This window comes from Mesoplodon bidens (genome assembly GCF_964165515.1).
Source record: "Mesoplodon bidens genome assembly, chromosome: 3".
NCBI lineage: Eukaryota > Metazoa > Chordata > Mammalia > Artiodactyla > Ziphiidae > Mesoplodon > Mesoplodon bidens.
Genome location: NC_138178.1, coordinates 130,408,778 through 130,429,667, shown reverse-complemented (window position 1 = coordinate 130,429,667; position 20,890 = coordinate 130,408,778). Strand labels below are relative to the sequence as shown.

General features: G+C 40.2%; 1 protein-coding gene across 4 annotated transcripts in view; it reads left to right on the top strand.

Moving 5' to 3' along the window:
- The window catches only part of TXNDC16 (thioredoxin domain containing 16), a 115,795-nt gene that overhangs the window by 7,378 nt on the left and 87,527 nt on the right, over positions 1-20,890 (top strand). For 2 of the 4 annotated variants that reach the window (XM_081228088.1, XM_081228091.1), the window contains exons 2-6: positions 7,286-7,404; positions 8,256-8,556; positions 9,556-9,638; positions 14,781-14,854; positions 15,678-15,752. In XM_081228088.1, the coding sequence (XP_081084214.1) occupies positions 8,307-8,556; positions 9,556-9,638; positions 14,781-14,854; positions 15,678-15,752 (482 nt within the window). In that variant the 5' untranslated portion in view covers positions 7,286-7,404; positions 8,256-8,306. The remainder of the gene's footprint in view (positions 1-7,285; positions 7,405-8,255; positions 8,557-9,555; positions 9,639-14,780; positions 14,855-15,677; positions 15,753-20,890) is intronic. The other 2 variants (XM_081228089.1, XM_081228090.1) reach the window with 1 other exon arrangement.

Here is a 20,890-nt window from a genome sequence, read left to right as displayed (position 1 = left end):
TCAGGGAGCCTGATTCCTCCAGCTCCGTTTTTCGTTCTCAAGATTGCTTTGGCTATTCGGGGTCTTTTGTTTTTCCAAACAAATTTTGAAATTTTTTGTTCTAGTTCTGTGAAAAATGCCAGTGGTAGTTTGATAGGGATTGCATTGAATCTGTAGATTGCTTTGGGTAGTAGAGTCATTTTCACAATATTGATTCTTCCAATCCAGGAGCATGGTATATCTCTCCATCTATTTGTATCATCTTTAATTTCTTTCATCAGTGTCTTATAATTTTCTGCATACAGGTCTTTTGTCTCCTTAGGTAGGTTTATTCCTAGATATTTTATTCTTTTTGTTGCAATGGTAAATGGGAGTGTTTTCTTGATTTCATTTTCAGATTTTTCATCATTAGTGTACAGGAATGCCAGAGATTTCTGTGCATTAATTTTGTATCCTGCTACTTTACCAAATTCATTGATTAGCTCTAGTAGTTTTCTGGTAGCATCTTTAGGATTCTCTATGTATAGTATCATGTCATCTGCAAACACTGACAGCTTTACTTCTTCTTTTCCAATTTGGATTCCTTTTATTTCCTTTTCTTCTCTGATTGCTGTGGCTAAAACTTCCAAAACTAGGTTGAATAAGAGTGGTGGGAGTGGGTAGCCTTGTCTTGTTCCTGATCTTAGTGGAAATGGTTTCAGTTTTTCACCATTGAGGACAATGTTGGCTGTGGGTTTGTCATATATGGCCTTTATTATGTTCAGGAAAGTTCCCTCTATGCCTACTTTCTGCAGGGTTTTTATCATAAATGGGTGTTGAATTTTGTCGAAAGCTTTCTCTGCATCTATTGAGATGATCATATGGTTTTTCTCCTTCAACTTGTTAATATGGTGTATCACATTGATTGATTTGCGTATATTGAAGAATCCTTGCATTCCTGGAATAAACCCCACTTGATCATGGTGTATGATCCTTTTAATGTGCTGTTGGATTCTGTTTGCTAGTATTTTGTTGAGGATTTTTGCATCTATGTTCATCAGTGATATTGGCCTGTAGTTTTCTTTCTTTGTGACATCCTTGCCTGGTTTTGGTATCAAGGTGATGGTGGCCTCGTAGAATGAGTTTGGGAGTGTTCCTTCCTCTGATATTGTTTGGAAGAGTTTGAGAAGGATGGGTGTTAGCTCTTCTCTAAATGTTTGATAGAATTCGCCTGTGAAGCCATCTGGTCCTGGGCTTTTGTTTGTTGGAAGATTTTTAATCACAGTTTCAATTTCAGTGCTTGTGATTGGTCTATTCATATTTTCTATTTCTTCCTGATTCAGTCTTGGCAGGTTGTGCATTTCTAAGAATTTGTCCATTTCTTCCAGGTTGTCCATTTTATTGGCATAGAGTTGCTTGTAGTAATCTCTCATGATCTTTTGTATTTCTGCAGTGTCAGTTGTTACTTCTCCTTTTTCATTTCTAATTCTATTGATTTGAGTCTTCTCCCTTCTTTTCTTGATGAGTCTGGCTAATGGTTTGTCAATTTTGTTTATCTTCTCAAAGAACCAGCTTTTAGTTTGGTTGATCTTTGCTATCGTTTCCTTCATTTCTTTTTCATTTATTTCTGATCTGATCTTTATGATTTCTTTCCTTCTGCTAACTTTGGGGGTTTTCTGTTCTTCTTTCTCTAATTGCTTTAGGTGCAGGGTCAGCTTGTTTACTCGAGATGTTTCCTGTTTCTTAAGGTCGGATTGTATTGCTATAAACTTCCCCCTTAGAACTGCTTTTGCTGCGTCCCATAGGTTTTGGGTCATCGTGTCTCCATTGTCATTTGTTTCTAGGTATTTTTTAATTTCCTCTTTGATTTCTTCAGTGATCACTTCGTTATTGAGTAGTATATTGTTTAGCCTCCATGTGTTTGTATTTTTTACAGATCTTTTCCTGTAATTGATGTCTAGTCTCATAGCATTGTGGTCGGAAAAGATACTTGATACAATTTCAATTTTCTTAAATTTACCAAGGTTTGATTTGTGACCCAAGATATGATCTATCCTGGAGAATGTTCCATGAGCACTTGAGAAAAATGTGTATTCTGTTGTTTTTGGATGGAATGTCCTATAAATATCAACTAAGTCCATCTTGTTTAATGTATCATTTAAAGCTTGTGTTTCCTTATTTATTTTCATTTTGGATTATCTGTCCATTGGTGAAAGTGGGGTGTTAAAGTCCCCTACTATGATTGTGTTAGTGTCGATTTCCCCTTTTATGGCTGTTAGTATTTGCCTTATGTATTGAGGTGCTCCTATGTTGGGTGCATAAATATTTACAATTGTTATATCTTCTTCTTGGATCGATCCCTTGATCATTATGTAGTGTCCTTCTTTGTCTCTTCTAATAGTCTTTATTTTAAAGTCTATTTTGTCTGATATAAGAATTGCTACTCCTGCTTTCTTTTGATTTCCATTTGCATGGAATATCTTTTTCCATCCCCTTACTTTCAATCTGTATGTGTCTCTAGGTCTGAAGTGGGTCTCTTGTAGACAGCATATATATGGGTCTTGTTTGTATCCATTCAGCCACTCTGTGTCTTTTGGTGGGAGCATTTAGTCCATTTACATTTAAGGTAATTATTGATATGTATGTTCCTATTCCCATTTCCTTAATTGCTTTGGGTTCGTTATTGTAGGTATATTCCTTCTGTTGTGTTTCTTGCCTAGAGAAGTTCCTTTAGCATTTGTTGTAAAGCTGGTTTGGTGGTGCTGAACTCTTTCAGCTTTTGCTTGTCTGTAAAGGTTTTAATTTCTCCATCAAATCTGAATGAGATCCTTGCTGGGTAGAGTAATCTTGGCTGCAGGTTTCTCTCCTTCATCACTTTAATTATGTCCTGCCAGTCCCTTCTGGCTTGTAGAGTTTCTGCTGAGAGATCAGCTGTTAACCTGATGGGGATTCCCTTGTGTGTTATTTGTTGTTTTTTCCTTGCTGCTTTTAATATGATTTCTTTGTGTTTAATTTTTGACAGTTTGATTAATATGTGTCTTGGCATACTTCTCCTTGTATTTATTCTGTATGGGACTCTCTGTGCCTCCTGGACTTGATTAACTATTTCCTTTCCCATATTAGGGAAGTTTTCAACTATAATCTCTTCAAATATTTTCTCAGTCCCTTTCTTTTTCTCTTCTTCTTCTGGAACCCCTATAATTCGAATGTTGGTGCGTTTAATGTTGTCCCAGAGGTCTCTGAGACTGTCCTCTGTTCTTTTCATTCTTTTTTCTTTATTTTGCTCTGCATCACTTATTTCCACTATTTTATCTTCCACCTCACTTATCCGTTCTTCTGCCTCAGTTATTCTGCTATTGATCCCATCTAGAGTATTTTTCATTTCATTTATTGTGTTTTTAATCGATGCTTGATTCATCTTTAGTTCTTCTAGGTCCTTGTTAACTGTTTTTTGCATTTTGTCTATTCTATTTCCAAAATTTTGGATCTTGGAAATAGAATCTTGGATCAGCTTTACTATCATTATTCTGAATTCTTTTTCAGGTAGACTGCCTATTACCTCTTCCTTTGTTAGGTCTGGTAGGTTTTTATCTTGCTCCTTCACCTGCTGTGTGTTTTTCTGTCTTCTCATTTTGCTTATGTTACTGTTTTTGGGGTCTCCTTTTTGCAGGCTGCAGATTCGTAGTTCCTGTTGTTTTTGGTGTCTGTCCCCAGTGGCTAAGGTTGTTTCAGTAGGTTGTGTAGGCTTCCTGGTGGGGGGGACTAATGCCTGTGTTCTGGTGATTGAGGCTCGATCTTGTCTTTCTGGTGGACAAGTCCATGTCTGGTGGTGTGTTTTGGGGTGCCTGTGGCCTTATTATGTTTTTAGGTAGCCTCTCTGCTAATGGGTGGGGTTGTGTTCCTGCCTTGCTAGTTGCTTGGCATAGGGTGACCAGCACTGTAGCTTGCTGGTCGTTGACTGAAGCTGGGTGCTGGTGTTGAGATGGAGATCTCTGGGAGATTTTCGCTGCTTGATATTATGTGGAGCTGGGAGGTCTCTTGTGGACCCGTGTCCTGAAGTTGGCTCTCCCACCTCAGAGGCACAGCACTGACTCCTGGCTGCAGCACCAAGAGCCTTTCATCCACCCGGCTCAGAATAACAGGGAGAAAAAGTAGAAAGAAAGAAGTAGTAGAAGAAAGAAAGAGAGAGGGAAAGAAAGGAAGAAGGGAAGAAAGGAATGTAGGAAGGAAGAAAGAAAGGAGGGAGGGAGGAAGGATGGAAAGAAAGAAAGAAAGGAGGGAGGGAGGAAGGATGGAAAGAAAGAAAGAAAGGAGGGAGGGAGGAATGAAAGCAAAAGGAAGAGTGAATGGAAGAAGGGAGGGAGGGAGGGAGGAAGAAAAGAAAGAAAGACAGGAGGGAGGGAGCGAGGAAGGAAAGAAAAAGAAAGTGGAAAGAAGAATGGTGGGAGGGAGCGAGGAAGGAAAGAAAAAGAAAGTGGAAAGAAGAAGGGTGGGAGGGAGGGAGGGAGGAAAGAAAAAGAAAGAAGGAAAGGAGGAGTGGAGGGAGGGAGGGAGGAAGGGAAGGTAGGAAAAAAAGAAAGAGCAGGTAAAGTAAAATAGAATAAAGTATGAAATATAGTATCATTATTAAAATTAAAAAGTAATTATTGAAAAAAAACGGACCGATAGAACCCTGGGACATATGGTGGAAGCAAAGCTATACAGAGAGAATCTTACACAGAAAATTACACATACACATTCACAAAAAGAGAGCAGGGGGAAAAATCAAAAATCTTGCTCTCCAAGTCCACCTCCTCAATTTGGGATAATTCGTTGTAAAAAGAGGAAAAGGGCGAGAAGTCTGAAATCTTGCTCTCTAAGTCCACCTCCTTAATTTGGGATAATTCGTTGTAAAAAGAGGAAAAGGGGGGAAAGTCTTAAGTCTTGTCCTCAAAGTCCACTTTCTCAATTTGGGATGATTCGCTGTCCATTCATGCACTCCACAGACGCAGGGCACATCAAATGGACCGTGGAGCTTTAATCCGCTGCCTCCGAGGCTGCACAGAGGGATTTCCCTGTCTCTGCTCTCACAGCTCCCGGGTCTCAGCCTTGGACCGGGCCCCGCCTCTGTGCGTAGGTCGCCGGAGGGCGTCCGTTCTTCGCTCAGACAGGACGGGTTTAAAGGAGCCGCTGATTCGGGGGCTCTGGCTCACTCAGGCAGAGGGGAGGGAGGGGCGCGCAGTGTGGGGCGGGCCTGCGGCGGCAGAGGCCGGCGTGACGTTGCAGCAGCCCGAGGCGCTCCGTGCGCTTTCCCGGAAAAGCCGTCCCCGGGTCCTGGGACCCCGGCAGTGGCGGGGTGCACAGGGCCCCCGGAAGGCGGGGCGGACAGTGACCCGCGCTCGCACACAGGCCCTGCGGCGGCGGCGGCAGCAGCAGCCCCAGCGTCCCACGCCCGTCTCCGAGGTCCGCGCCTTTAGCCGCGGCTCGCGCCTGTCTCCGGTGCTTCCCCAAGCAGCCCTCTTAATGCCCTCTCCTCGCGCACCAGGAAACAAAAGGGAAAAAAGTCTCTTGCCTCTTCGGCAGCTCCAGACCCTTTCCCCGGACTCCCTCCGGGCTAGCCGTGGTGCACTAACCCCTTCAGGCTCTCTTCCTGCAGCCAGCCCCAGTCCTCTCCCTGCGCTCCGACTGAAAGCCCATACCCGAGCCTCAGCTCCCAGCCCCGCCCGCCCCGGCGGCCAAGCAGACAAGCCTCTCGGGCTGGTGTGTGCCTGAGGGCACTGATCCTCTGTGCCGGAATCTCTCCGCTTTGCCCTCCCCATCCCTGTTGCTGTGCTCTCCTCCGCTACTCCGAAGCTTTCCCCCTCCGCCACCTGCAGTCTCCGCCCGCGAAGGGGCTTGTAGTGTGTGGAAACCTTTCCTCCTTCACGGCTCCCTCCCACTGGTGCAGGTCCCGTCCCTATCCTATTGTCTCTGTTTATTCTTTTTTTTCTTTTGCCCTACCCAGGTATGGGGGGAGTTTCTTGCCTTTTGGGGGGTCTGAGGTCTTCTGTCAGCGTTCAGTAGGTGTTCTGTAGGAGTTGTTCCACGTGTAGATGAATTTCTGATGTATCTGTGGGGAGGAAGGTGATCTCCGCGTCGTACTCTTCCGCCATCTTCCTCCGGGGTCCTTAAGTAATTTTTTAAATAATCAAACTTACCAAAAGATGGAGCAAACTGCAAAGGTTACTACTGAGTACCTACCTCTGAATAATCACCCACATCTCTAATTGGTGAAATGCATAGTACGTTCATATGGATAATCTAATCTGTCCAGTGAGGTGGATGTGGGGAAGTATTCAAGCATTGAATGTGTGTGGTTAGACCTTTGGTTCTACCAAATACATTCTAGGTGAAAAGAGTATGTTAACTTTAGTGTTTAAATGACTGAATTGTAACCACAGGGCCAGGAAAAAAGATATTTATACTTGGATCTTTCATTTGTGCTTTTACTTAAATGTTTAACCTTTTAATTAGGTTGGAGTTATTTCATATAGTAACAAATGTTATATGCTTTCGGCCTCAGAATGCATGCATCTCTCCCTCAGAATATAAGGAAAATATTGGATGACTCATTTTATACCATTTTCATTAATATAAAGTGGCTTTAAAATATGCTGGTTTAAAATGGCTTTACTGTATCATATTTTAGTGTCAAGCATACCTCTTAATTATATTATTAAAATTACTTTTTATATACCTCTCTCAGTCCTCACTCCTCATTCTCCTTGAGTTTTTGACTCTTGGCTCATTATTAAAAGTTGATGGCAAATTTGTTCACTGCTTGATATAAACTAGTTCTAGTGAAAAGAATTATTAGGAAGTAATCAATGAGTAATTAGCTCCTGTTTTAGGAATACCTGTTCCTTACAGAGAGTTATTATATGCTTATTGATAATATTGAAAGACCAGAGTATATGGAGTTTCAGTTTATCAATTCTATTGTACAATAAATTAAAGACTAAATTTTTTCTCATTACCCCTGAAATGCTAAATTGAAGAGTTAATGGTCTTTCATGACCATTGAAATGGTAGGTGTCTAATTTAGTATGATTTTTTCCTAAATTTTTTATTCTTTAATCATTTCATTCTTTACTGAAAAGCTCCACTCCTATCCTTATGAGTAATTCTTGCTATTTTCTCCTGTCTCCTGTTTTGACATAGTGATCTTTGTTTAAAAGATAAGGGTTCTATTTGAAATTAAAATTAAAACAAAATTCTCACCCATACCTGTAGGTACATCTTTACCTTCTAGAAGTACGATGTTTAATATAAAAACTAATTTTCCTCAACTATCTTCTTTTAAATGTAGATAATATATATCATTAGTAGAAAAGCGTCCTGAAAGAAGAAATTGTTCAAAAGAAATTTGAAAGTAGCAAAAGTATAAGACAGAGATAATTGACAGCAGATACAGAGGACAGCATGGGAGTAAGTATAGCATGAAAGAAGATGAGAGGATGATATCTAGAGCAAATCTGAGTTCAGAAAATAGAATTGAATTAAAATATGAGTTGAAAAAGATATTTGAATTTCTAAACTGTTTAAATAAATCTAAGTCTTAGGAATTACTAGATGTATATTAAGAAGGAATGTTCTTAAATAGTTTTAATAGATATCTTCTAGGGGATTTAAAGTAAAAAGAATGTAAACGTAGTAGACATATATTTTGGCTCTCATTCCCACGTTAGTGGTTTTAATTGCTATTTGAGTATTAATTGTACATCTACTCTAGGTAGAGAAGGATAAAATACCCAGTTTAAAAAAAATGGATTGGGGGCTTCCCTGGTGGCGCAATGGTTGAGAGTTCGCCTGCCGATGCGGGGGACGCGGGTTCGTGCCCTGGTCCGGGAGGATCCCACATGCCGTGGAGCGGCTGGGCCCATGAGCCATGGCCGCTGAGCCTGCGCGTCCGGAGCCTGTGCTCCGCAACGGGAGAGGCCACAACAGTGAGAGGCCCGCGTACCGCAAAATAAATAAATAAATAAATAAATAAAATTAACTTTAAAAAAATGGATTGGATAATGTTTGAAAATTAATTTTAGAATCCTTAAAAATGACAATTAGCTTAGCATACACCAATAAATGTCTATTAAACTTAACATACTTGGTATTGCATTTTCCAGATATCTTTGATATCTTTTGCAAGTATCAAAAATTCATAGTATTATTAAATCAATGTCATTATATATCATCCCCTCTCATGTTTTTACTAGAAGGAAATAGTAAGGTATTAGCAAAATCAAGCATGGAAGTAATGCCTTATGTTATTCTTTTTGCAGATTTTACTTCATTCATTTATTTAGTGAATTCGTTCAGAAAAACTCTGTTGAATGCCTACTCTTGCCAGGTATTGTCCTGGGCAACAGAACACAGCGGTGAACAAAATTGACTCTCCTGCCCATATGCAGCCACAGCTGATGATGTCTTCCAGTTTCAATGTACTTAGAGTTGGCATCTCTTTTGTCATGATGTGCATTTTTTATATGTCAGCAGTAGACTCTCTACCAGAGCTGAGTCCTCAGAAATTCTTCAGTACATTGCAACCAGGAAAAGCTACCTTAGCTTATTTTTGTCAAGCTGGTAAGTATTTTTTATATTCTAATATGATTTTTGTGATGTTTCTATTGCTGTTTAATCAATATGCTAGGGAGAACTTATTATCAGGATTAATAATATGTGCTTTAACACTGCTACTATAATATGCCTGCCTGGGTTTAAATCCTGACTTTGCCACTTGACCTGCTGTGTGACCTTGGTTGAGTCACTTAGCCTCTCCACATGTCTTTTTTGTCATCCATAATGAGGAAATAGTGTGTGCTTTATAAATTTATTGTGAGGATTAAGTGACTTTACTCATGTGCTTAGTCCATAGTAAATACTAGATAAGAATTAGCTGTTAATAATATCTGAATTTCATCATCATTTCTAAAAGTAAACTTTTTGATATTTTTAGCATGTAAATATTTTAAAAGTGTTTCTAAACTTTAAATATAGTATTAGTAATGCCTTAGTTTTATTATAGTCTGCTTTAGCTGTACCATTAATTATACTGAATTAATTAATATAACTATTGAACATAACTTATCATTATCATGGTTCCATTTAAGTTTTTTTGTGCCTTAAAAGTATTCTTGGAATTAGTAAATGAAGTGAATTCATATTTTTGTTGGCTCCCTTATTATAATTGTGATTTGAAAATGGTATTTTAAAATCATTTTGAAAATTTTGTACATGTGTGTTGTGTATATAGTATTAAACTTGGAAAAGTAATGCCAAATGTGCCATTTAAATTAAACATTTATTTATCCAATTTATGTTTAGAAAGCTTTTAAGGTCACTTACAAAGTGAAAATATGTCATGATAAAAATATTAGAAATAAGAGTAATGAGTCAATAGGAAATAAGGGTACAAAAATATGTAACTAGGTTCGTTTAGTTACTTGATTATTTGTTGTTTCATACTAGTTGGGCAAACTAATATATTTCTTTTTCAGTTTGCAGCTTTGGGCTTTAATTTTAAAAATTCATCTTTCCTAAGGGGCAAGTCATAAAACATTCATAAAACGTTTCTTATTTTAGATTCTCCAAGTACCTCTATATTTCTTGAAGAACTGAATGAGGCTGATAAACCTCTCCAGGACTATGGAATTTCAGTCACAAAGGTAGAAAGATATTTATGTTAATACATTACTAATGACAAACATTTTACAACTGTGTGACCTAAGACTGAGTATCTAAAAATACTACGTTGTTTCACATCTTTTTCCAAACTGGAAAAAATTTTTTTCTACCTTTTTTTTCATAAGAATAAATAGAAGTATAGATAATTCCAGATTATTGTATAAATTATAAATACAGGGGAAAAAAAGCTACTTAAAATTCTGGAGCTTGGAACTTTATTTTGTAAACCATTCTGTTGGGGCTGTGGTGTCATTAATTTTTTTCAATCTTCTAATTAAGTTTTTTTTTTTTTGCCTGACAAATATATCATAATAGATATCCATAATTTAGCTATTAAAATTTTTCTATTAACACAAACTGAGGTACCAAACTTGAAGTAATTCAAGTGTTTTTTTTTTCTTTCCTATTCTTCTAAGTCTTTATAATTGCTTATGTTGTGGGGTTCTCATATTTATTTTTAGAAAAAAGTTAAAACAACCTAATTTGAAATTACATACTTAATTTTTTTCTCAAAAAGTGTTTGAACTTGCCATGGAGTATTATGGAAAATTTCCACATGCATCATGGTTTAGATAGCTACAGGAACCTTTCATTTAGTTTAAACTTAGAATTTGTACCTCAGAAAATGGAATGATTAGTAACCCAGTGATTATTAAATTCTTTCAGATTAGTGTTTCCCTGACTTTCTGTGTACATTAGTTCTTTCTTAGTTCATTAGCCTTCCTCCTTTGAGAGATGGCTACTGTCCCTCTTGGTCCCTGAAGCTAGAGTTCCCAGGGCAGTAAGCATGGAAAAGTTAACTGTGACTCACCACAGAACACTTCTGACACCAGATGTGTGAGTTTTTCATACGAAGCAGTTCTGACACTAACAACCCAGAGTTAGCACAGACCCCACAGGTTAAGGGCCCAGTCCTATGAGATTGCCCCTCACTTCAGATGCCAGTCACAAGGAGTGAGTGGGTCCCCAGGCTCCCTACGACTTCTGTAGGACTTGGCTACAAATGGCGGTTCTCACAACCCCCTCCTCAGGTTCCATAATTGCCCATAATGTCTCACAGAACTCAGGGAAAGACTTTACTTACTATTACTGATTTCTTATAAAGGATATGTCAGGAACAGCCAGATGGAAGAGATGTGTGGGGCAACATCTGGAAGAGTCTCAAGTGCAGGAGCTTCTATCCCCGTGTGGTTTGGGGTGTGTCATCCTCCTGTACTTGGATGTGTTCACTGGAAGCTCCCCACACCCTGTAGTTTAGGGTTTTTGTGGAGGTTCTGTTATGTAGGCATGATTGGTCAAATCATTGGCCATTGCTGATTAACTCCTTCTCCAGCCCTAAGGTGGGGAGGTGGGGCTGAAAGTTCCCACCCTCTGATCTTTCCCTTGTCTTGCTGGTAACCAGCCCCCATCTTGAAACTGTCTAGGGGCCCCCAGCCACCAGTCATCTCATTAGCATGCAAACAGACACTCTTATCACTCCCAGAGATTCCAAGGGTTTCAGAAGCTTTTATATTTCGGGTTAAAGACAAAATATTAGAAGAAAAGATACTCCTGGCACTCTATCATGCAGGAAATTACAGGGTTTTAGGAGCTCTGTGTTAGGAACAAGGGGCAAAGACCAAATACATATTTCTTATTATATCATGCTTATATACCACAAAAACCTCTTTTTTAATGTCAATTCTGTTTTGTATAGAGGTCTCAGTTAACTTTGAACCACTGTTTATACTCTGGAATGATAATGGCACTCATCTTTAAGGAGCTTTGAATAAAAATCAAAATTGAAATTTAGAAACAAAATGCTAGGTTGGTACGATACTCAAAAAGGATAATCATGCTGTTATCTAGTAACTAATAAACTAGTAACTAGTAACTGTGTGTCTAGTAACTAGAGTAGAATATTAAGGTTCATGCCCAGGGGTTACCTTTATGAACTAACACTTTGTAAAGCTTTTACAGTTGAGGACTCTTAAGCTATGTGGAAAGGAGACTGGGTGAAAGAGATAGACCTATATTGAGTACCTAGCTCAGTCCCTGGTGCATAGTAGATACTCAGTACTGTTGATGAGATTGAAATGAGCTTGCTTTATTTTGTCTTTTATTGGATAGCAAAATGGCTAAGACCCCAGTCTCTTTCTTTGGAGAGTATATATCCAAAATGGGGCGATAAAACACATTCACAGACTTTTTTTTTTTTTTGGCCGCGCTGTGCAGGTTGTAAGAATCTTAGTTCCCCAACCAGGGGTTGAACCTGGGCCCTTGGCAGTGAAAGTGAGGAGTCCCAACCACCGGACTGCCAGGGAATTCCCACAGACCATTTTAATAACTAGCAGAACTTGGTCATTATAATAAGAGATACAAGTAAAATGCTGTAGAGGTTTAAAAGAGAGAAATCTTACATGATCATCAAGGTGGAAGGTCATATTATGGTATTGGGAAAGACTTCACAAAAAGTAGCATTTTGAGATTGTCTTCAAAAGTTAAGATTTCAGGAGGCAGACATAGATGAAGAAAACACTAAACTATAAATGGACTAAGTGTTCCAGTTAAGAAAAAGATTGTCAGGCTGGGAACAATAATCAAACCTAATTGTAAGCTATTTAGAAATGCATCTTAAAATAAAGGCTTTAGAAATCCTTAAAGCAAATGAAGGAAAAAAATATATATCATGCAAATAATAACCAAAAGAAAGCTGGTATGACTATATTACTGTATCAATGTAGATTTTAAAACAAAAAACCTTTGTCATCCTTTCTGTCATAACCAATCCATCATTAAGTCCTTCAAGTTCTGCTATCAAAACTTTGCACATCTGACCACTTCCTGTATCTTCACTTTTACCCCCCTGCCCTTGTCTAAACTGTCCTCACTTCTCCTCTGGGAAACCACAAGCCTCCTATTTGGCCTTTCTCCGTTCACTTTTGTCTCACTGAACCCTTCTCCACATGTCAGTCAGATCACATTGCTGCTCTCTCAGAAAGGCTTCCCATTACAGTTATGCTAACATGGAAACTCCTCTTTGGACATTTAATTCCTCTAATCTCATTTTCCGTTCTTCCACCTTGCTCAGCTTGTTCCTGACAATGCTAGTCATCTTTCTGTTACTTGGACCTTCTAGGTGTGTATTTCGGTAAGGCCTTTGCAGGTATTTTCTCCTCTGCTTAGAACTCATCTCTTCCACATATTTGTATATTTGTATGCATCACTCCATTACTTCGGTTCTTTGTGCAAATGTCACCTCCTCAGAGAAGTCTTCTTTGATGACTTACCTAAAATGTTCGGCCACATACTATCTCTTTAATAGTGTTTTTTTCTTTATAGCCCTTAACATTACATACTAATTAGTTTTTTTTTAATGGTCCATCTCTACTTTTAGAATGTAAGTTCTAAAGATAAAGATTTTAATTTGGAACTTAACTGTACTCCCAGTGATGAGAACAGTGACTAACATATGGTAGGTGTTCAAATGTGTGTTGAGTGGATGAATGGATAAATCTGTCGTCATAATACCAACCATCCCCTATGCTCTGACATTTAAAAATTAAAAAAAACTACATATACTAAAATTCACTGTTTTTGGTTATGACCATAATCTTTTAATTCGAATTCTCTATTCCTCATATCTTTTTTGAGTATCAGTTCTCTTTTAGTAGCTTTTTTTCTATAAAACAAATGTAGCTTTCCCACTTGTCACTCTGCTTCCTCAAACTCCGTTAAAATTAACTTGAACAGCAAAAACAAAAAAGCCTCATCTAAAAAAACCCAAAACCCCCCTAACTTAACAAAATCCAAAACGAAATACTAACTGTTCTTCCAGACTTAGTTTTGGTAAGTTATGTCGGTGGCTACCCACTTGCCCCATCTAAAAACCTCTTCATCCTCTTTATCTCTTGCCTTCCCCCATCTATCCCATGTTGCATATTACATGCTCAGTCTTCTCCCTAGTTTTACTTACTGTATTTGTGGAAAGTCGCTTGAATCTCTTCTGTCCTTTTCTCCTTTACTACAGGCCCCAGTCATCCCTGAGCTGTACTGATGGGATACTCTATTAACCGGCTTCCTTGCCTTTGTGCTCTCATGCCTTCCATTATATCTTCATGTTGCTGCTAGGATTGGCCTTATGTTTTTCACATAGAGTCCTGATTATAAGCTATCAAGGGCTGTTGTGGCTTCTCTAACATCATCAGGGACTCAGGTTCATTCTTTCTGTTGCACCATCCTTAGGAAAGATTTCTTCTTTAAAGATGCCTTATGGTCCATGATGACTGCTGGTGCCTACCTATCTTGTCTTTTTTTTTTTTTTTTTTTTGTGGTACACAGGCCTCTCACTGTTGTGGCCTCTCCCGTTGTGGAGCACAGGCTCCGGACGCGCAGGCTCAGTGGCCATGGCTCATGGGCCCAGCCTCTCCGCGGCATGTGGGATCTTCCCAGACCGGGGCACGAACCCGTGTCCCCTGCATTGGCAGGCGGACTCTCAACCACTGCGCCACCAGGGAAACCCTGTCAGGTTTTTTTTTGTCAGGAAGAAGTGGGAAGAGCAAGAGTATCAGTCAACCCCCTTTTAAGATCCTTCTAGGCATCCCAAACCAGTGACTTCTCCTAACATCATTTAGCCAGCCTTAGCTGTTGGGGGAGTCTGGAAAAGTCTTTTAATAGGGCACTTGCTTTTAATGAAATTCTGTTAGTGACGCAAAAGGGTAGGATGGATTTGGGGTTAGGAACCAGCAATATCTGCCATACCTGTGTTCCAGCTACTGAGACGCTTTCGTGGTCCCAACTTACCACTCACTTCTATGCTTCCTGGCTTTTGCTCATGATTTTCTTGTCCTGCCTTAATTGTTTCCTTCCTTTCCTACCTCGTTACCTTCTACTTCCTTCATCAGATTGAATTAAATCTTAGGTATAATTAAATATAACTCTTAGGTGTAGGAACAGTTCCTTTCTCTGGGTTACCTCAAGCACTTGAATAAGTGAGCAATTATAGCATACAAATCAGAAAGAAAAGTAAAAAAGAAATTTAATCTGGAGACAAACTGTAATGTTTAATTTTCCTTTCTGTTTCCCTAACCAAGAAACTTGACCTTTTGATATGTACTCTAAACGTTAAATATAATCTTTTAAAGGTTAATTGCGTCACAGAAGAAACATCGAGATACTGTGGAAGCGAAAAGGATTTGATGAAAGCATATTTATTCAGGTAAACTATTTTTAGTTTTTTTGGCTCAGATGGACAATCATAAAGCTATACTTCTAGAATATTCAAGTATACAAAATATCACTAGGCCAGAATAAAGGTGTATGTAGTAGGGGTCATATGAAGCTTAGCAAGGAGTCCAACTAATAGATTTGTTACCTCCACTTTGCTTCCTAATCTGTAAATTGAGGAGATTAATACTTACCTCACAGGATTGTTTTGGATATTATATGAGAATCTTATGTAAGCTCTGACGGCAAATGCCTGGTAAGTAAGCATTTAGCAGATTTAGTGTTCTAAGTAGGTATGTCAGGTCCATATTCGGGTGGGAAATAAATGTACTTTATTTTTGAGGGATCTGCAGATGTCCAGGTTATGGATTCCTCCGTTACTTGGGTCTGCTAATCTGAGTTTTCTCAAAATCCTTTCCTCACACTCTTGGGAATTGGCCTAGGAAGTGGGGAGAGATCCTGTCTCCTCAGGGACCCACTGCTGAGGGCCCTTCTTTCTCTCTCCTGCTTGTCTCCTCCCCAGCCCATTTGGGGAGTCTGTGTGTGCTGGGAGGAAGCCTTGTTGGGACTCCTGTTGCTTCCCAGTCTTTTTGCCAGACCCAGGGCCTAAGCTTTTCAAAGTCAGTGTACCTATGCCTGTGTGTTCAGTAAATATTTGAGTGTGTATCATGGCCAGCACTCTGGTAGGTGTATCGGCTAGTGGATAAGACACAGGCTCCAAGAACTGCCAGAACTTCCAGCCTAGTGTGTTAGAGAGACAAGTGAATTGAATGCTAAGGAAATATTTCTGTAATGCTTTTTAAAACTTTTTGCAGGGGTCACATATTACTCAGAGAATTCCCAACCGATACCTTGTTCGATGTAGATGCCATCGTTGCTCATGTTCTCTTGTAAGTACAGGGGATACCCATTTACTTACTCACTTGTTATTTATCTATTGATTTCATTTTAGAAACCACAATCCATTACAATATTTTAGGGTCTTAGCATTATACTTGTAAGCATCAGTTTCACACATATTGCTGGTCTATCTTCCCACGTAGAGGATCTAAAATGTCTTGAATGGCAGAGGATACAGAAACATGGAGATATTCTGTATAAAAGTAGGAGGTGGCACAACACGGCCACCTGGCTCATACTATTGCTCTTGCCTTTGATTCTGTCTGTGGAGTGAGGATGTTACCAGGACAGAAGCTCATCTTTGCTATTCTCACTAGGGTTTTTGAAGTGTCTAGCCTCCTTTTCACCCCAGCCTGATTTTTTTTTTTTTTCCAGAGTCTGTAGCTCCGTGCCTTCTCAGTACGTGCAGAAACATTTCAGGTGTTCCCAGCACATACTGAATGTTTATTGAGAGGGAGTGAATCTAATTTAACTTGCCTGGCATGGAATCTTTAGGCCTGGGATTCAGCCCTACCTGGGGTCCACTCCTGCAGTCTCCTCAAATGAAGTAGTAGTTTCTTTGGTAACAGAGCTAGAAGCTACGACTTTTTCAGGACACGAGTTTACAGGGACTTTTCCAATTTAACGTTTGCTGAGACCCTTGCTGACCTTGACTATCTCTGTTTTCTGTGTGGCTCCCGTCTTCCTCCTCTTCTTCTACCTGATTCTCGCAAAAATAGTGTGAAAGTTAAGTTACAGGAAACTCTAAATTTGATAGGTGAAAAGTTGTGGTTATCACATGCTCCAGTACTAATAATATATTAATAACAGTCTTTAGAAATCCCGGCCAACCATGGACCCTGAGGCCTGTGGACTGAGCAGCCAGTTGTAAGGGATGAAAGATGGCCTTTTGAAGAAGGAATTCCAAAGACCTGTTGGGCTGCCTTGGAAGCACTTTCCTGAGATAGAGAAGGGGTGGCTATCTTGAGAGTGGGGGTCATGAAAAGCTCAGCAAAAAGTCCAAGTCATAGATATATTTGTTCTCAAGAAGCTTACTCGTTTATGCTTTTTACAATGGATACCCGATGCCTGTCTTTGACCCAGAAACAAGGGTGAAGAATCAGAGAAAGAAGATTCTTTAAGGGATGGGGGAGGGGATACTAAGGTTGTCTTTGACAAGTCTGACAGCAAATCCTGGAGCGGCAGGTCCACGCTGGGCAACCTGATGACAAGGTGGTTTTGAAATAACTGGGCCTTAGATGTGGAGAGGATGCTGTTACCTGAACTGGGTAGCCTGTGGGGCTTGTGTCATTCAATCCTGCCGTGGTGTCCTGTTCCTTGTGCTGTACTAATGCTGATTTATAGAACACTAATTCCACAAATAGAGTATTCCCCACATTCCTGCTATGTGCCAGATACTTGTAAGGCACTGGAGATGCCAGACAGCATAAGATGTGGCTCTGTTCTCTAAGAATTTAATGTTTTGTTGCAGAGACAGATATGTAAACAGAAAATATGTAGGAAGTAAAATAGTAGAAGTATGCCTGCATATGTCCACAGGGTAGTGAATAGTTCCTTGTGTCTAGAATGAGGGTGGATGTTTGTTAAGAAGCCTTCCTGAAGGAGGTGGCACTTGGGATGAGTCTTAAAGGATAAACAGGGGTTTGCCTGGTGAAGGAATGGAAGGTGGAAGAAGCAGGGGAAACTGTGAGCCCAGGCAGGGAGATTAGGACAGTTTGGAGAGGGTAGTTTTTACTGGAGTCTGAAATGTGAAGCAGGAGGTAAGAGCAGAGAAGTTGGCATGGGGTCAGAGGAAGGGATCTTTGTTTACCATGTGAAGAAGTTTAGGCTTTTGAGTAGACCCCGAAGGGTGAGGAGGCCAGCTCTTGGCCAGAATCCTTGTGTGACCTTTCAGACCCAACCACAGGCAGTTACAAGCTTTGCCCGGCAGCCCTCATAGGCGGAAGGTGCTCTCCCACACCAGACTCGTGCACAGCCAGAGCATTGCAGTTTTCTAAAGAAAATTGAGGTCCAGGACTCAGACCCCTCCCCTTCCCAATCCCTCGGACCCCTCCCTCTCCCATCCTTCTGGCCAGACTGGCCTTTAGCCCCAGGTGTCTCCATTTGGAGCCTCATTATCAGGGATGTGGTCTGAGGCACCTTCCAGGTGCTTTGCCAAGACCTCCTTATCACAGGTCTTTGGCTAAACACTTTCTCTGCTTTAACTCTGTACTTTTCTTCTCCTCGCCCTTCCCCCGCTCAGTCCCCCCACCATTCCACGGGTCCATAAAGAGGCAGGAGCCTTCTCTTTGCAGCTCCTTGGAATGAGATGATTCCCACGCCCACTGGCCCTAGCCTGGAGCTGTTCAGTGGCGGGGGATGGGAATGGAACATTGTGGAGCCTGTGCCTCTCCTTTTGCCTCTTGCTTGCACTGTTGCAGTAAGTGAATAAAGGCTTGGTTGTTACTTTTAGTTTGGCTCTCTGTCCTAAGTGACCACTTCAACACCTCATTGCTCAATGGAGGGTTGTAGGCAGATAAGTGATGGGATCAGATTAGTACTTGAGGGCTCTTTCTTGTGGGTGAGAGACAAATTTGTGGGATCCAAGCACATGTAGACACCATTGTGTGGCCATTGTGCAATCTAGGGAAGTACAGATAGCAAAGATGGGGTTTTCTTTTTAATGCTTAGGAGGTGAAATTAACCGGGCTTGGTAATGATTAATTTGATTAATCCCTGATCTCTTCTTTTCCTTCCTTCCCATCTCACTCTACCCCAAATCTGATCTGACCATCTGAAGTAGGCAAGGATGAAGAGCAAATTTACAGGAGAAAATGAGTCTACTTGAACAAGTCGGATGCCCATCTTACCTGAGTCTTGAGGAGGCAGCTGTAGGAATTTGCACCCCTGGGGAGTGTTGTCAACATGTAGGTCATCTAGGGAGCATCCTAGGATGACACCAACATATAAAGGAAGAAGAAACTGAGTAGGAAAACACAAATGTCAAGGAGGTAGAATTCCAAAGAGGCAATGCCCTCATTTTTGTTTAAAATGTAAGAAAACTGACTTGTGGAATACAGTATTTTACAAAAATGTTCAGTAATGATATTTAGAATCTTGAAGAACTGTGCTAAATAGTATGCCATATCATAGCTGTACCTTGCAGATTGCCACGAGGAAAAAAATGCCTCTCATGCCGTCACCCTACTTCTTTGTGCTAAAAGCAGCAGTTTGAAATACCCAGTTCCTGGCAAGCAGTTCCTACCTTGTACTCTTTTCGGTTGTATACTATTCCTAGAAATGGAACTGAACTGTTGCTTGATATCTTTTGCCCACTTTTCTATCATTTTTTTTTTAAAGGGTGATTTTGTCCTAGAGCTGGTTATTTCTTTTATTTATTTATTTATTTATGGCTATGTTGGGTCTTCATTGCTGTGTGCGGGCTTTCTCTAGTTGTGGGGAGCGGGGGCTTCTCATTGCGGTGGCTTCTCTTGTTGCAGAGCATGGACTTTAGGCACATGGGCTTCAGTAGTTATGGCACTTGGGCTTCAGTAGTTGTGGCTCACAGGCTCTAGAGCACAGGCTCAGTAGTTGTGGCGCACAGGCTTAGGTGCTCCGCAGCACGTGGGATCTTCCTGGACCAGGGCTCGAACCCATGTCCCCTGCATTGGCAGGCAGATTCTTAACCACTGAGCCACCAGGGAAGTCCTCTATCATGTTTTGAACTTTTATTCTTATTAATTTCTAGGTGCTCTCCTTATATAAAGGATACACAAATTGTACATTTTCCTGTTTGTCATTTATCTTCTGAATTTCCCTATTTTGTTCTTTTAAATATCATCAGGTCAAATTTATCTTTTCTCTTTTGACTTCTGGATTTTAAGTTGTACCAAGGTCTCCCTTATGCTCTTGTTACAAAGGAATTCACTTAAAGAAATTAATAGACTGTTTTATAGAGCAGTTTTAGGATTACAGAAAATTGAACAGATAGTACAGAGAATTCCTCCTTTCTCCTCTGTACTGTTTCCTCTGCTAACATTTTGCATTGGTGTGGTACATTTGTTACAATTGATGAATCAATACTGACACATTATTATTAACCAAAGTGCATAGTTTATGTTAGGGTTCACTCTGTGTTGTACAGTTCTGTGACTTTTGACAAGTGTATAATGACATGTATCCACCATTATAGTATCAAACAGAATAGTTTCACTGCCCTGAAAATACCCTGTGCTCCACCTATTCATCCTTCCCTTCCACTCCCCAACCACTGATCTTTTCACTGTCTCTATAGTTTTGCCTTTTTGAGTGTTATATAGTTGGAATTGTAACCCAGAAAAAGGGCTCGTGTGTCAGTTTCACAGAAAGCCAAACTCTGACAGCAGGTGTTTGCAGCAAAGTAAGGGCAGCAAAGTAAGGGTTTACTGAAGGGCACCAAGCAAGGGAGTGGGTGACTCAGATCCACTCCAACTTGGTCTTTGAGTTAGGGGGTTTTTAAAGGGAAAGAACAAAGGAGCTGGGATTAATCATTGTCTAGTGACATTCCTGTGACATTTCCTAACTGTAGTTTCAGGAGTCAGGATACCTATGGTTTACTAGCATCTGGTCTGGTGGTCCATGACCCTGGTGCGGGGGGTCTGTTAGCTCATCCTGCCCTGGAGAAGCAACTTGTGTCTGTACATTAACAATAAGTTATCAACCACAGCAATTTTAGTACATTAATGCACTAAATGTTATCAACAACAGCAGTTTTAGTCATCTGACTCTGGTTGATTACTGTTCAGTTAGCACAGGATTGAGGTCAGAGGGGACAAGAAAGGGAATAAAGTTTTGGAGAGAGAGCTTAATCATCACCTTGGCAGGGGGACTTGGTTTTAGTGGGGGCTCGTTTTCAGAATCATATAGCATGTAGCCTTTTCAGATTGGCTGCTGCTTCTAATTAGCATATGTTAAGGTTCCTCCATGTCTTTTCATGGTTTGATAGCTCATTTCTTTTTATTGCTGAATAATATTCCATTGTATGGATGTATCACTGTTTGTTTATTCACCTGTTGAAGGACATCTTGGTTGCTTCCAAGTTTTGGCAATCATGATTAAAATTACTATAAAGTTCATGTGTAGGATTTTTTGTATTGATGTAGTTTTTCAA